This window comes from Oncorhynchus masou, chromosome 31 (genome assembly GCF_036934945.1).
Source record: "Oncorhynchus masou masou isolate Uvic2021 chromosome 31, UVic_Omas_1.1, whole genome shotgun sequence".
Lineage (NCBI taxonomy): Eukaryota > Metazoa > Chordata > Actinopteri > Salmoniformes > Salmonidae > Oncorhynchus > Oncorhynchus masou.
In genome coordinates this window covers 14,947,415-14,964,060 of record NC_088242.1, presented here as the reverse complement: position 1 = coordinate 14,964,060, position 16,646 = coordinate 14,947,415, and the positions used below count along the sequence as shown (strand labels likewise).

The 16,646-nt window shown below is 47.0% G+C and overlaps 1 protein-coding gene across 1 annotated transcript in view; it reads left to right on the top strand.

The window, feature by feature from the left end:
* LOC135523484 (inactive heparanase-2-like) overlaps positions 1-15,993 on the top strand; it is a 211,238-nt gene extending 195,245 nt beyond the window's left edge. Inside the window, exon 12 of the mRNA XM_064950182.1 lies at positions 15,127-15,993. Within this exon, the coding sequence (XP_064806254.1) occupies positions 15,127-15,289 (163 nt within the window). The 3' untranslated portion in view covers positions 15,290-15,993. The remainder of the gene's footprint in view (positions 1-15,126) is intronic.
* The last annotated feature ends 653 nt before the right edge of the window (positions 15,994-16,646 follow it).

Below are 16,646 nucleotides of genomic sequence, written 5' to 3'. Positions count from 1 at the left end.
ACAGAGGGGCAGCTCGGGACAGAGGGGCAGCTTGGAACAGAGGAAACCCAGCACTGAGAGGAAGCCCAGCCAGGCAGTTGAATCCGGCAGATCCTGTGTGGCTGGCAGTTCTGGCAGATCCTGGCTGACTGGCGGATCTGGAAGAGTCTGGTTGACTCGCGGATCTGGAAGAGTCTGGTTGACTAGCAGATCTGGAAGAGTCTGGCTGACTGGCAGATCTGGAAGAGTCTGGCTGACTGGCAGATCTGGAAGAGTCTGGCTGACTGGCAGATCTGGAAGAGTCTGGCTGACTGGCGGATCCTGGCAGACTGACGGCTCTGGCTGCTTCATGCTGACTGACGGCTCTGGCTTCTCCTTGCTGACTGGCGGCTCTGGCTGCTCCATGCAGATTGACAGCTCTGGCGGCTTCTTGCAGACTGACAGCTCTGACTGTTCCATGCAGACTAACAGCTTTGGCAGCTCCTTGCTGACTGGCAACTCCATGCAGACTGGCAGCTCCTTGCAGACTGGCAGCTCCTTGCAGACTGGCAGCTCCTTGCAGACTGGCAGCTCCTTGCAGACTGGCAGCTCCATGCAGACTGGCAGCTCTAGCTGCTCCATGCAGACTAGCAGCTCTAGCTGCTCCATGCAGACTGGCAGCTCTGGCTGTTCCATGCAGACTGGCAGCTCAGGCTGCTCCGAACAGGCAGGAGGCTCCGGCAGCGCTGGAGAGGAGAAAGGCTCTGATAGCGCTGAACAGACAGGAGACTCCAGCAGCGCTGTAGAGGAGGAATGCTCTAGAAGCGCTGATCAGGCGGGAGACTCCGACAGCGCAGGAGAGAAGAAAGGCTCCGACAGCGCAGGAGAGGCGAGGCGCACTGTAGACCTGATGCGTGGTGCTGGCACTGGTGGTATTGGGCCGAAGACACGCACAGGAAGCCTGGTGCGGGGAGCTGCTACCGGAGGGCTGGGGTGTGGAGGTGGTACTGGATAGACCGGACCGTGCAGGCGCACTGGAGCTTTTGAGCACCGAGCCTGCCCAACCTTACCCGGTTGAATACTCTCGGTCGCCCTGCCAGTGCGGCGAGGTGGAATAGCCCGCACTGGGCTATGTAGGCGAACCGGAGACACCGAGTGCAAGGCTGGTGTCATGTAAGCCGGCCCAAGGAGACGCACTGGGGACCAGATGCGTAGAGCCGGCTTCATGGCATTTGGCTCGACGCTCAATCTAGCCCGGCCGATACGCGGAGCTGAAATATACCGCACCGGGCTATGCACCCGCACTGGGGACACCGTGCGCACCACTGCATAACACGGTGCCTGCCCGGTCTCTCTAGCCCCCCGGTAAGCACAGGGAGTTTGCGCAGGTCTCCTACCTGGCGTAGCCATACTCCCTGAAAGCCCCCCCCCCCAAGAAATATTTGGGGCTGATTCCCGGGCTTCCATCCACGTCGCCATGCTGCCTCCTCATACCAGCGCCTCTCCGCTTTAGCCACCTCTAGTTCCTCCTTGGGGCGGCGATATTCACCAGGCTGAGCCCAGGGTCCTTTTCCGTCTAGTTCTTCCTCCCATGTCCAATTCTCCAAGTGGTGCAGCCTCTCCCACTGAAGCTGCTTCTGTTGCCTCTCCTGTGGCTCCTGCCTGTTAACACGCTGCTCGGTCCGTGTGTGGTGGTGATTCTGTAACGGCGTTCTTCGTTTGTCGCAAGAAAGTCAGACCGAAATGCAGCGTGGTGGTTACTCATGTTTTTTAATGAATGAATCGCGGTACATGAAATAACTGATACAAAATACAAAAACAACAAAACGGAACGTGAAACCTAATTACAGCCTATCTGGTGAAACTACACAGAGCCAGGAACAATCACCCACGAAATACACAGTGAAACCCAGGCTACCTAAATACGGTTCCCCATCAGAGACAACAAGAATCACCTGACTCTGATTGAGAACCGCCTCAGGCAGCCAAACCTAAACTAAACACACCCCTAATCAACCACAATCCCAATGCCTACAAAAAAAAACAATACGACAACACAATAACATAAACCTATGTGTTACGAATCCCTTTTGGCCCGACAGTCTAGGGGGGATGGTAATGAGACTCGTAACATAACTCATGCAACTTATTATTGTGACAAAGGAAAAGTGTGAACGAAATAAGCACGACAACTGAAATCTACCGTAAAAACTCTAGGTTTATTTATAAACACACGGTAATGGGGGGAGCAGGAAAAGGGGCTGAGCTGGACCCAAGGAAAGAAACAATAAGTATTCAAAAACACCCCTAAGCTAGACTAGCCTACTTTAACAACAGCTAACTAACTAACCAAAAATACAGTGGGTGGTCCGCCCAGTTCTAACTAGTGTATTTAACAAAGTTCACCTACGGGTAGTGTATGCCCATGGGCGACTTGTCTTGGTTTCCCCCTTTTCCACCAGCAATCAAACACAAACACCATAACCAAAAACAATACTCACAGGTGATGACAAAGTGCTATGAGGTGTTTAAACAAAAGAGAGGTTAAGACACAAAGTGAGAGTGAAACACAGAGACCTACAGACATGGCATTTACAGAGAGATTGAGCTGAGCTGAGCTGAGCTGGGCTCAAGAACAAACAAATGATGGGGTTTGTAAACCATGGGGAAGGAACTGTGATAGGTCAGGAAATAGGAGGAGGTGTGTCTTCTGATTGATGATTGATTGTTGACTGATTGGGGAGTGATGATTTTCACCTGTGAGGGGAGAAGGAGAGAAAAGAAACACACACACAGGATACACACACACACAGGATAACTGTATCCGTAACACTATGTCACACCCTGGCCTGACCAACTAATTAACTAAAAACACAAAACACTAAGACCAAGGTGTGACAGCAAGATTTGAAATGAATGTGTTTTAGTCAAATATTATATCTGTTTGGGTTACTTGCAGTCAATTTGCAGTCTACAAATGATTTGTAATTATGTCTCTGCCCCCGACCCTCCGCTCAAGAAACAAATCGTCCCGCTGCTGAATCTAGTTGATGATCCCTGCTCTACAGTAGAGTAGATGGTAAGAAGACTTGAGGGTCTTTTTAGCCAGGTTATAAAGATTAATATTTGACTATTTCCAAGAAAAATATTAAAAGGTCTCAAAAGGTAGAATTTTTCTCCAAATGGTGGATTCTTGACAGGCTATAGTATTTCTACGGAGGGAATATGCTATGACGTTTACTGTTGGATGTATTTATAGTAGGAGCAAATGTTCATGAGAGGGAAGCAGTCAGTCATGACGTACACACACACACAGCAAAGAGATATCAAAAATCAAACATCCAAACCTCCATGGTTGAGAATTTAGAATCCGATTAGCACAATAAGTTTTTCCTTGTTTATTGAAATTGAAAAGTGAACTGTGTGGGCCGTGATAAGAAACATATGCTGGTACCAAAGGCCTTCCTAGAGGGGATGGTTCTGGTCTGGATCTGGTTCTGGTCTGATCTGGTCTGCACCCCCAGAGCCCTCTGGGAAGATTAGCTGTTCTATCAGTACCAGTAGCCCTGCACAGCCCTACACTCCATCCACCCCGTTCCTCTGTCTTCTACCTCACTGTTACCATTCCATACCAGTAGCCCTGCACAGCCCTACACTCCACCCACCCCGTTCCTCTGTCTTCTACCTCACTGTTACCATTCCATACCAGTAGCCCTGCACAGCCCTACACTCCACCCACCCCGTTCCTCTGTCTTCTACCTCACTGTTACCATTCCATACCAGTAGCCCTGCACAGCCCTACACTCCATCCACCCCGTTCCTCTGTCTTCTACCTCACTGTTACCATTCCATACCAGTAGCCCTGCACAGCCCTACACTCCACCCACCCCGTTCCTCTGTCTTCTACCTCACTGTTACCATTCCATACCAGTAGCCCTGCACAGCCCTACACTCCATCCACCCCGTTCCTCTGTCTTCTACCTCACTGTTACCATTCCATACCAGTAGCCCTACACTCCACCCACCCCGTTCCTCTGTATTCTACCTCACTGTTACCATTCCATACCAGTAGCCCTGCACAGCCCTACACTCCACCCACCCCGTTCCTCTGTCTTCTACCTCACTGTTACCATTCCATACCAGTAGCCCTGCACAGCCCTACACTCCATCCACCCCGTTCCTCTGTCTTCTACCTCACTGTTACCATTCCATACCAGTAGCCCTGCTGCCCTCCCTCCATTCACCCATTTTCTCTTGCTCCTTTCTCTCCCTCCGTTCCTGACAACTCTACACATCCATCCTTCTTTTCTTCTCTCCTCTCCTTGTCTCCCCCTGTTTTCCAGGCAGTAAAACCCCCAGTCCTTTTCACTAACTCTGCTGCAATCGTTTCCCCACATTGCTCTCTCCTTCCCCTCCTCTCTGTCTGTCTGTCTGGCAGTAATCCATCCCTCTCTTGACCTCTCCAGCCTAAACTCAGCCTGTTATTCAGACACAAGGCTGATCCTGCATTAACGGCCTAATGAGTGTGTGTGTGTGCACGTTCACATGGGTGTACGGACCTGTGTGTGTGCATGTGTTTCTGTGTGCGCTGTAATAACAGGTTAATGATGAGGATGTGTTAGTGGTGTTACAAGGGATTATAGTGGTTGTTAATATAACCGTAAGCAGAGGAGGGGAACGCCGGCTCTGTTCTCGACTCCAACTGGTGGTCTTACTGCTTTCACTCAGTATAGGTAGAGCACTGGGGACTTTTATTATTGTTTGAGCAACTCCAGATGTCTATAAATGTGACTACAATTCAACAGCCAGCCCTATACATGCATACGCAGGTCTGGCCACAGGAAATGGATGTAGGTCTTAGTTTGTTTAACGGCTTTGCATTCTCTAGATTTAACATGTTGGTCATTTAGCAGGCACTCTCAGTCTCAATAAATCTGGTAAATCAGCAAATGAGGTGCTCTCTAATTCTTCTTTCCACTTTGGGGCCTATGGTCTCAATCAGGTCATTATCACAGTATAATTCCATCCTCCTTTCTTATTTTGTATTACTTTATTTAGACAGTATGAAACAGAAAAGGTGGCCACGGGGTTGAAACCCCTGACGTATCGGGGTCTGGTGTGTGCTCATTGCCAGGAGTGATACCACTCAACTATACATGTGCATGAACAATTAAATGTTAGGTAAGGTTATACTAACTCCCGGGGCTAATCAATAAGTGTAATGGAATGTCATACTGTTCCTAGTAGGACTGTATCTACAGGGTTTAGTGCATCCTGGTAAATATAGCTGTTTCGCAAAACAACTCACATTTTGTATGGAATATGGAAGAATTGTTGTCAAGTTATATTGCAGTGAATTCACAGGGGAGCCCGAACTGGACTTGAATAAGGGTCTCTGTGATTGTTACTATAGTCCAGGGGTCTTCAACCTTTATTGCCCAGGGACCCCCTCCCAGGCAAACCGGCGACCTCCATCCTCCTTCATGTTATGTCTTGTCTTATTATCATGTGAATGGTAATAGCAAGGAGAAATAATCAACATTTTAACATTTATAGATTTGATAGATAGTTTTTCATTATTTTGTCCTTCCCACATAATAATTGGAAGAAGAAGTGTAAACTCTAATGTAGCCTATCAGCTAGAAAAGGTAACTCCAAACACATTTTTGCTAAGCACCGAGCAGTTAAACAAAGGTTAACCATGTGTATGCAAAAATGTATGTCCATGTCAAGAAAGCTTACCAGCAGCCTGTAGCACATGCCGCACTGAATGCCTATTCGAGGATTATTCTGGCGTGGTTACACTTGGTCTGCGGTTGTGAGGCCGGTTGGACTTACTGACAAATTATTTATAAGGCAGTTGGAGGCGGCTTATGGTAGATATATGAACATTAAATTCTCTGGCAAGAGCTATGGTGAACAATCCTGCAGTCAGTTGCCAATTGCACGCCCCCTCCAAACGTAAGACATCTGTGGCATTGTGTTGTGTGACAAAACCGCACATTTTAGAGTGGCCTTTTATTGTCCCAAGCACAAGGTGCACCTGTGTAATGATCATACAGTTGAATCACCTTTTTGATATGCCACACCTGTCAGGTGTATGGATTATTTTGGCAAAAGATAAGTGTTCACTAACAGGGATGTAAACCAATTTGTGCACGACATTTGAGAGAAATAAGCTTTTTGTGCTATGGAACATTTCTGGGATCTTTTATTTCAGCTCATTAAACATGGGAACAACACTTTACATGTTGTGCATATTTTTTATTCCGTATACATTTCTGCGGACCCTCTGCAACCATCCGTCGAATACCATGCTGTAATCTAACAGTGTGGGAGTGAAAGTTAGGTGAAACTTGTTGACTTGAAGGGTCACACACACACACACACACACACACACACACACACACACACACACACACACACACACACACACACACACACACACACACACACACACACACACACACACACACACACACACAGAGAGAGAGAGAGAGATACATCTGTAGCCAGGAGCTGCTGAAGGAACATAAAAAGGATATTTAGACTTTTCCCCTAGTTCCTTTCTTTCTGTCTCCTTCTACTCCCCCTTCCTGTCTCTCTCTTGCTCTCTGTTTTTCTCTCTTCATCTCTGTTTCTCTCTCATTCCACTTCCCTGCTCCCCAGTGCTTTGAACTGGCTAACATAAATCCTGTGAGAGGCGTTAGTGAAGATCAACATTGGGGTTCTGAAGCCTGCTGTTTTACACACATTAGCACCCCAAGCCGAGACAGAGAGAGAGTTCACCCTTCAGCTCCTTGTATTTCAAAAGAAAGCCAAGTTGGAGGTGTGGGTTGATAGGTAGGTGTTGCCTGAACCATATATACAGTACAAGTCACAAGTTTGGACACACCTACACATTCAATACTTTTTCTTTATGTTTACTATATTCTACTTTGTAGAATAATAGTGAAGACATCAAAACTATTAAATAACACGTATGGAAACATGTAGTAACCAAAAAAGTGTTAAACAAATCATTCAACCAGGTTCGTGAGGAATGATGTTCCCACAGTCTTGAAGGAGTTCACATACAGTTGAAGTCGGAAGTTTACATACACCTTACCAAATACATTTAAACTCAGTATTTCACAATTCTTGACATTTAATCCTAGTAAAAATTCCCTGTCTTAGGTCAGTTAGGATCAGCACTTTATTTTAAGAATATGAAATGTCAGAATAATAGTAGAGAGAATTATTTATTTCAGCTTTTATTTATTTCATCATATTCCTAGTGGGTCAGAAGTTTACATACACTCAATTAGTATTTGGTAGCATTGCCTTTAAATTGTTTAACTTGGGTCAAACAAATCAAATGTATTTATATAGCCCTTCGTACATCAACTGATATCTCAAAGTGCTGTACAGAAACCCAGCCTAAAACCCCAAACAGCAAGCAATGCAGGTGTAGAAGCACTGTGGCTAGGAAAAACTCCCGAGAAAGGCCAAAACCTAGGAAGAAACCTAGAGAGGAACCAGGCTATGAGGGGTGGCCAGTCCTCTTCTGGCTGCGCCGGGTGGAGATTATTTATTTTTCCATTATTTTACCAGGTAAATTGACTGAGAACAAGTTCTCATTTGCAGCAACGACCTGGGGAATAGTTACAGGGGAGAGGAGGGGGATGAATGAGCCAATTGTAAACTGGGGATTATTAGGTGACCGTGATGGTTTGAGGGCCAGATTGTGAATTTAGCCAGGACACCGGGGTTAACACCCCTCCTCTTACAATAAGTGTCATGGGATCTTTAATGACCTCAGAGAGTCAGGACACCCGTTTAACGTCCCATCCGAAAGACGGCACCCTGCACAGGGCAGTGTCCCCAATCACTGCCTACTAGCCCACCAACACCACTTCCAGCAGCATCTGGTCTCCCATCCAGGAACTGACCAGGACCCATCCAGGAACAGACCAGAAGCAAGCCAGCAGTGGTATGCAGGGTGGTATGCTGCTGGCATTATAACAGAACATGGCCAAGATGTTCAAATGTTCATAAATGACCAGCATGGTCAAATAATAATAATCACAGGCAGAACATTTGAAACTGGAGCAGCAGCACGGCCAGGGGACAGCAAGGAGTCATCATGCCAGGTAGTCCTGAGGCATGGTCCTAGGGCTCAGGTCCTCCGAGAGATAGAAAGAAAGAGAGAAAGAGAGAATTAGAGAGAGCATACTTAAATTCACACAGGACACCGGATAAGACAAGATAAGTACTTCAGATATAACAAACTGACCCTAGCCCCCCGACACATAAACTACTGCAGCATAAATATTGGAGGCTGAGACAGGAGGGGTCAGGAGACACTGTGACCCCATCCGATGATACCCCCAGACAGGGCCAAACAGGAAGGATATAACCCCACCCACTTTGCCAAAGCACAGCCCCCACACCACTAGAGAGATATCTTCAACCGCCAACTTACCATCCTGAGACAAGGCAGAGTATTGCCCACAAAGATCTCCGCCATGGCACAACCCAAGGGCGGCACCAACCCAGACAGGAAGATCACATCAGTGACTCAACCCACTCAAGTGACGTACCCCTCCTAGGGACGGCATGAAAGAGCAGCAGTAAGCCAGTGACTCGGCCCCTGTAGTAGCGTTAGATGCAGAGAATCCCAGTGGAAAGAGGGGAACCGGCCAGGCAGAGACAGCAAGCGCGCTTTGCGTAGCCTTCCACAAGCTTCCCACAATAAGTTGGGTGAATTTTGGCCCGTTCCTCCTGACAGAGCTGGTGTAACTGAGTCAGGTTTGTAGGCCTCCGTGCTCGCACACACTTTTTCAGTTCTGCCAACAAATTGTCTATGGGATTCAGGTCAGGACTTTGTGATGGCCTCTCCAATACCTTGACATGGTTGTCCATATGCCATTGTGCCACAACTTTGGAAGTATGCTTGGAGTCATTGCCCATTTGGAAGACACATTTGCAACCAAGCTTTAACTTCCTGACTGATGTCTGGAGATGTTGCTTCAATATTTCCACATACTTTTCTGTCCTCATGATGCCATCTATTTTGAGAAGTGCAACAGGCCCTCCTGCAGCAAAGCACCCCCACAACATGATGCTGCCACCGCCGTGCTTCACGTTTGGGAAGGTGCTCTTCGGCTTGCAAGCCTCCTCCTTTTTCCTCCAAGCACAACGATGGTCATTATGGCCAAACAGTTATATTATTGTTTCATCAGACCAGAGGACATTTCTCCAAAAAGTATGATCTTTGTCCCCATGTGCAGTTGCAAACCATTGTCTGGCTTTTTTATGGAGGTTTTGGAGCAGTGGCTTCTTCATTGCTGAGCGGCCTTTCAGGTTATGTCGATATCGGACTCGTTTTACTGTGGATATACGTAGATACTTTTGAACCTGTTTCCTCCAGCATGTTAACAATTTCCATTGCTGTTGTTCTGTGATTGATTTGTATGTAAACTTCTGACCTACTGGAATTGTGATACAGTGAATTATAAGTGAAATAATAATAATAATAATAATGTTGGAAAAAGTACTTGTGTCATGCACAAAGTGCATAACCGACTTGCCAGAACTATAGTTTGTTAACAAGAAAATTGTGAGTGGTTGAAAAACGAGTTATACTGACTCCAACCTAAGTGAAACTTCCGAATTCAACTGTATGCTGAGCACTTTTTTACTGCTTTTTCTTCACTCTGCGGCCCTACTCATCCCAAACCATTTCAATTAGGTTGAGGTTTAGGGGATTGGGAAGGCCAGGTCATCTGATGCAGCACTACATCACTCTCCTTCTGGGTCAAATAACCCTTACACAGCCTGGAGGTGTGTTTTGGGTCATTGTCCTTGTTGAAAGACAAATGATAGTCCCGCTAAGCGCAAACCAGATGGAATGGCATATCTCTGCAGAATGATGTTGTAGCCATGCTGGTTAAGTGTGCCTTGAATTCTAAATAAATCACAGACAGTGTCACCAGCAAAGCACCTCCACACCACCACTCCTCCTCCTCCATGCTTCACGGTGGGAACCACACGTACGGAGATCATCCGAGCCAGTTTCATCATAGCGCTTGATAGTTTTTACAACTGCACTTGAAGAAACTTCCAAAGGACTTGAAATCTTCAGGATTGACTGACCTTTGTGTCTTAAAGTAATGATGGACTGTCATTTCTCTTTGCTTATTTGAGCTGTTCTTGCCAAAATATGAACTTGAACTATTACCGAACAGGGCTATCTTCTGTATACCATCCCTACCTTGTCACAACACAATTGACTGGTTCAAACACATTAATAAGAAGGAAAGAAATTCTACAAATGAACTTTTAAAATCAAATAAAATGTTATTAGTCACATGCGCCAAATACAAAAGGTGTAGACCTTACAGTGAAATGCTTACTTACGAGCCCCTCAACAAAAATACAGTTTAAAAAAAATGGATAAGAATAAGAAATAAAAGTAACAAGTAATTAAAGAGCAGCAGTACAATAACAATAGAGAGACTATATACAGAGGGGTACCATTACAGAGTCATTGTGCACCGGTTAGTTGAGGTAAAACGTATATGCAGGTAGAGTTATTAAAGTGACAATGCTGGTTGGTAGTCATTTAGGCAGGTTACCTTAGTGTTTTTGGGCACAGGCACTATGGTGGTCGGCTTAAAACATGTTGTTATTACAGACGCGGACAGGGAGAGGATGAAAATGTCAGTGAAGACACTTGCCAGTTGGTTAGCGCATGCTCGCAGTACACGTCGTGGTAATCTGTCTGGCCCTGCATCCTTGTGAATGTTAACCAGTTTAAAGTTCTTACTCACATTGACTGCGGAGAGCGTCATCACACAGTCGTCCAGAATAGCTCGTGCTCTCTTGCATGTTTCAGTGTTATTTGCCTCGAAGCGAGCACATAAGTAATTTAGCTCGTCTGGAGGCTCGTGTCACTGGGCAGCTCTTGGCTGCGCTTCCCTTTGTAGTCTGTAATGGTTTGCAAGCCTTGCCACATGTGACGACGTCAGAGGCAGTGTAGTGCAATTTGATCTTAGTCCTGTATTGATGCTTTGCCTGTTTGATGGTCCCTTGGAGGGCATAGTGGGATTTCTTCTAAGCTTCTGGGTTAGAGTCCCGCACCTTGAAAGCGGAAGCTTTAGACTTTAGCTCAGTGCGGATGTTGGATAAAATCCATTGATTCTTGAAGGGGTATGTATAAATGGTCACTGTGGGGATGACGTCATCGATGCACTTATTGATGAAGCCAATGACTGATGGGGTGTACTCCTCAATGCCATCGGAGAAATCCGTAACATATTCCCGTCTGTGCTAGCAAAACAGTCCTGGAGCTTAGCATCTTAGCCCCTTGTCTTACCATGGAGAATAAGAACACCTCCTCCCAGCTGCCCACTGCACTGAAGATAGGAAACACTGTCACCACCGATAAATCCACTATAATTGCGAATTTCAATAAGCATTTTTCTACGACTGGCCATGCTTTCCACCTGGCTACCCCTACCCCTGTCAATAGCACTGCACCCCACACAGCAACTCGCCCAAGCCTTCCCCATTCTTCCTTCTCCCAAATCCAGTCAGCTGATGTTCTGAAAGAGCTGCAAAATCTGGACCCCTACAAATCAGCCGGGCTAGACAATCTGGAACCTTTCTTTCTAAAATGATCTGCCAAAATTATTGCCATCCATATTACTCGCCTGTTCAACCTCTCTTTTGTGTCGTCTGAGATTCCCAAAGATTGGAGATCAGCTGCGGTCACCCCACTCTTCATAGGGGGAGACACTCTTGACCGAAACTGCTACAGACCTATATCTATCCTACCCTGCTTCTCTAAAGTCTTAGAAAGCCAAGTCAACAAACAGATTACTGACCATTTTGAATCCCACCATACCTTCTCCGCTATGCAATCTGGTTTCAGAGCTGGTCATGGGTGCACCTCAGCCATGCTCAACGTCCTAAACGATATCTTAACCGCCATCCGATAAGAAACAATACTGTGCAGCCGTATTCATTGACCCGGCCAAGGCTTTCGACTTTCTGCCTCATCGGCAGACTCGATATCCTTGGTTTCTCAAATGATTGCCTCTCCTGGTTCACCAACTACTTCTCTAATAGATTTCAGTGTGTCAAATCGGAGGGCGTGTTGTCCGGGCCTCTGGCAGTCTCTATAGGGGTGCCACAAGGTTCAATTCTTGGACCGACTCTCTTCTCTGTATACATCAATGATGTCACTCTTGCTGCTGGTGAGTCTCTGATCCACCTCTACGCAGACGACACCATTCTGTATATTTCTGGCCCCTCTTTGGACACTGTGTTAACAACCCTCCAGGCGAGCGTCAATGCCATACAACTCTCCTTCCGTGGCCTCCAATTGCTCTTGAATACAAGTAAAACTAAATGCATGCTTTTCAACCAATCGCTGCCTGCACCTGCCCGCCTGTCCAGCATCACGGTTCTGACTTAGAATGTGTGGACAACTACAAATACCTAGATGTCTGGTTAGACTGTAAACTCTCCTTCCAGACTCACATCAAACATCTCCAATCCAAAGTTAAATCTAGAATTGGCTTCCCATTTCGCAACAAAGCATCCTTCACTCATGCTGCCAAACATACCCTTGTAAAACTGACCATCCTACCAATAGCAAGAGCTCCAGCAGGTGTATCTCTCTGGTCACCCCCAAAACCAATTCTTCCTTTTGCCACCTCTCCTTCCAGTTCTCTGCTGCCAATGACTGTAACGAACTACAAAAATCTCTGAAACTGGAAACACTTATCTCCCTCACTAGCTTTAAGCACCATCTGTCAGAGCAGCTCACAGATTACTGCACCTGTACATAGCCCATCTATAATTTAGCGCCAAACAACTACCTCTTTCCCTACTGTATTTATTTATTTTGCTCCTTTGCACCCCATTATTTCTATCTCTACTTTGCACATTCTTCCACTGCAAATCAACCATTCCAGTGTTTTACTTGCTATATTGTATTTACTTCGCCACCATGGCCTTTTTTTGCCTTTACCTCCCTTATCTCACCTCACTTGCGCACATTGTATATAGACTTATTTTTCTACTGTATTATTGACTGGACGTTTGTTTTACTCCATGTGTAACTCTGTGTTGTTGTATGTGTCGAACTGCTTTGCTTTATCTTGGCCAGGTCGCAATTGTAAATGAGAACTTGTTCTTAACTTGCCTACCTGGTTAAATAAAGGTGAAATATATATATATTTTTTAAATGACCAGACGCCGCTGTTCTATCCCGCCAGTACATCGTATAACCAGCCAGCTGTATGTTGATAGTGTCTTCGTTCAGCCACGACTCCGTGAAGCATAAGATATTACAGTTTTGAATGTAATTTTCCGCGTAGGTCATCGATTTTATTCTCCAAAGATTACACGTTTGCTGGCAGAATGGAGAGAAGTGGGGGTTTATTCAACGGCCTACGAATTCTCAGAAGGCAGCCCGCCCTCTGGCCCCTTTTTCTCCGCCTCCTCCTCACGCCAATCATGGGGATCTTGGCCTGTTCCCGAGATAGTAGTATATCATTCACGTCGGGCTCGTCAGACTCGATAAAGGAAAACAAGGATTCTGGCAGTCCGTGGTGAGTAATCGCAGTCCTGATGACCAGAAGTTATTTTCGGTCATAAGAGACGTCAACATTTATATACAAAATAAGTTAAAAAACAAGTTACAAACAACGCAAGTAAACAAACAAACAGAATCGGTTGGAGACACGTAAAACATCAGCCTTCTTCTTCTCACACCTGTTAATTGACATGCATTCCAGGCGACTACCTCATGAAGCTGGTTGAGAGAATGCCAAGAGTGTGCAAAGCTGTCATCAAGTCAAAGGGTGGCTACTTTGAAGAAATAATTTGATTCCATATGTGTTATCTCATAGTTTTGATGTTTTCACTACTATTCTACAATGTTGAAAACAGTACAAATAAAGAAAAACCCTTTGTCAGGAGTGTGTGTACTCATGGTGAAGTCAGGTGCAGGAGAGCAGAGAATTGTGAACAAGAGCACACTTTATTACTGCAGGAGAAAGATTACAGACGGACATGTCAAAAACCTCCAGCCAACAAGGCAACGTGAATAGCAGGCACAAATGTCACACAACATAAATGTATAGCAATACAAATAAGCTTTGTGCCTAGTGCGTACAACACGTAACACACAAACAATTTCACACAAAGACATGAGGGGGAACAGAGGAATAAATGCATGTAGTGTGATTGAGGAATGTAAACCAGGTGTGAATGGAACAAGACAAAACAAATGGATAATCGAAGAATGGAGCGGCGATGGCTAGAAAGCCGGTGACGTCGACCGCCGAGCGCCGCCAGAACAAGGAGTGGGGCCGACTTCGGCGGAAGTCGTGACACCCTTGAACGAATAGGTGTGTCCAAGTATTTGACTGGTCTTGTATATATGTATCTGAGTCTTGCTTTTTCCCCCTGAGAAATTGTTACAAAATTGCCCTTTAATCTTTATAACCGTGTTAAACATTTGCTATTTCGCTGCGTTTAACGTTGTTTTGGCATGGACGTTGAAACATTGCATTGGATTCATTAGCATTCACGTTCAGTTAGCTAGTGTACTGCTGACTTTCTACAGGCCTCCACTCACAGACGACGGAACAGGAAAATGTCTATTGGAATCTGTCAGTCTCATAAAAATACAGAAGAATTTTGTTTGTGTTATTTCATAGGGCTATTTATTTTAGGATATCCAGTGTAATACCCACTTCCAAAGGTTGAAACTTCTCAGTGCACTCTGAGGCAGACTTTAATGAGTTTGTCATCAGTACCTTGTCAGTTAGTTGTATTACACTAGGAATCCACCCATGATAGTGCAGGTCAATTCATGATTTGCCTGGAATTGAGAGAAAATTAACCACAACCTAGCCACTCTTCCATCTAGTTAAGAGGGATCACATCTGTCACAAAACCGCCCGTCAGGATGGTGCCATTATGTAACTTTACCTCCCCCTAGTGTTCAGATGACTGTACATGCAGCCTCAGAAGGACTGCTGCTCCACCACTCCAGCTTTTCTCCCACACTTCCCTCTCTCGCCCTCTCTCAACTATCCTTCTCCTCTCTTTTATCTTTCATTCCACTCTCTTCATCTCTCCAACTCCACTCCCTCCTGTCTCCCCCAGGTCAGTCCAGTTGAACGGAGAAAAGTTGTTGATGGTGGACAACGAGACGTTCCCGGAATTGAAGCCTCAGACGCTGCGGGCAGGGAGGACGATAGCCATGCCCCCTATGACCATCGGCTTCTATGTCATCAAGAACATCAACGCTTATGCCTGCCGCAGATAATCCTCAGCATACTCCTCCTCACCCTTTACCTCTTACCCTTCACCTCCACACTCCTTACCCCTCACCCTCACCCTTCACCTCCACACTCCTCACCACTCACCCTTCAGCCCTCACCTCCACACTCCTTACCCCTCACCCTCACCCTTCACCCCCACACTCTTCACCACTCACCCTTCAGCCCTCACCCCAACTCCTTACCACTCACCCCTCACCCCCACACTCCTTACCCCTCACCCTCACCCTTCACCCCCACACTCCTCACCACTCACCCTTCAGCCCTCACCCCAACTCCTTACCACTCACCCCTCACCCCCACACTCCTTACCCCTCACCCTCACCCTTCACCTCCACACTCCTTACCCCTCACCCTCACCCTTCACCTCCACACTCCTTACCCCTCACCCTTCACCCCCACACTCCTCACCACTCACCCTTCAGCCCTCACCCCAACTCCTTACCACTCACCCCTCACCCCCACACTCCTCAGCCCTCACCCCAACTCCTCACCCTTCACCCCTCACCCCCACACTCCTCACCCTCACCCTTCAGCCCTCACCCTCACCCCAACTCCTTACCCCTCACCCTTCACCCCCATACTCCTCACCACTCACACTTCAGCCCTCACCCCAACCCCTTACCACTCACCCCTCACCCCTCACCCCCACATTCCCCACCCTCACCCTTCAGCCCTCACCCCAACTCCTTACCCCTAACCCTCACCCTTCACCCCCATACTCCTCACCCTCACCCTTCAGCCCTCACCCCAACTCCTTACCACTCACCCTTCAGCCCTCACCCCAACCCCTTACCACTCTCCCCTCACCCCAACCCTTTACCACTCACCCCTCAACCCACACTCCTTACCCCTCACTCTCACCCTTCACCCCCATACTCCTCACCCTCACCTTTCAGCCCTCACCCCAACTCCTTACCCCTCACCCTCACCCTTCACCCCCATACTCCTCACCACTCACCCTTCAGCCCTCACCCCAACCCCTTACCACTCACCTCCACACTCCTCACCCTTCAGCCCTCACCCCAACTCCTTACCACTCACCCCTCACCCTCACACTCCTCACCACTCACACTTCAGCCCTCACCCCAACCCCTTACAACTCACCCCTTACCCTCACCCTTCAGCCCTCACCCCAACTCCTCACCCTTCCCCCCTACACTCCTCACCTCACACCCTAGCCATCACCCCTTACCCCCTCCTTCTCACCCCTCATTCTTTTGGTTCTTTATCTAGTCCCTAGTCCCTGGTCTGACTCAGAAAGGCTTTCCCTTTGTCCCAGACAAGGGTTGCACTGAATACCTTTCAATAGCTCTTTACACCGTCTCCCCATGTGCTACAAGA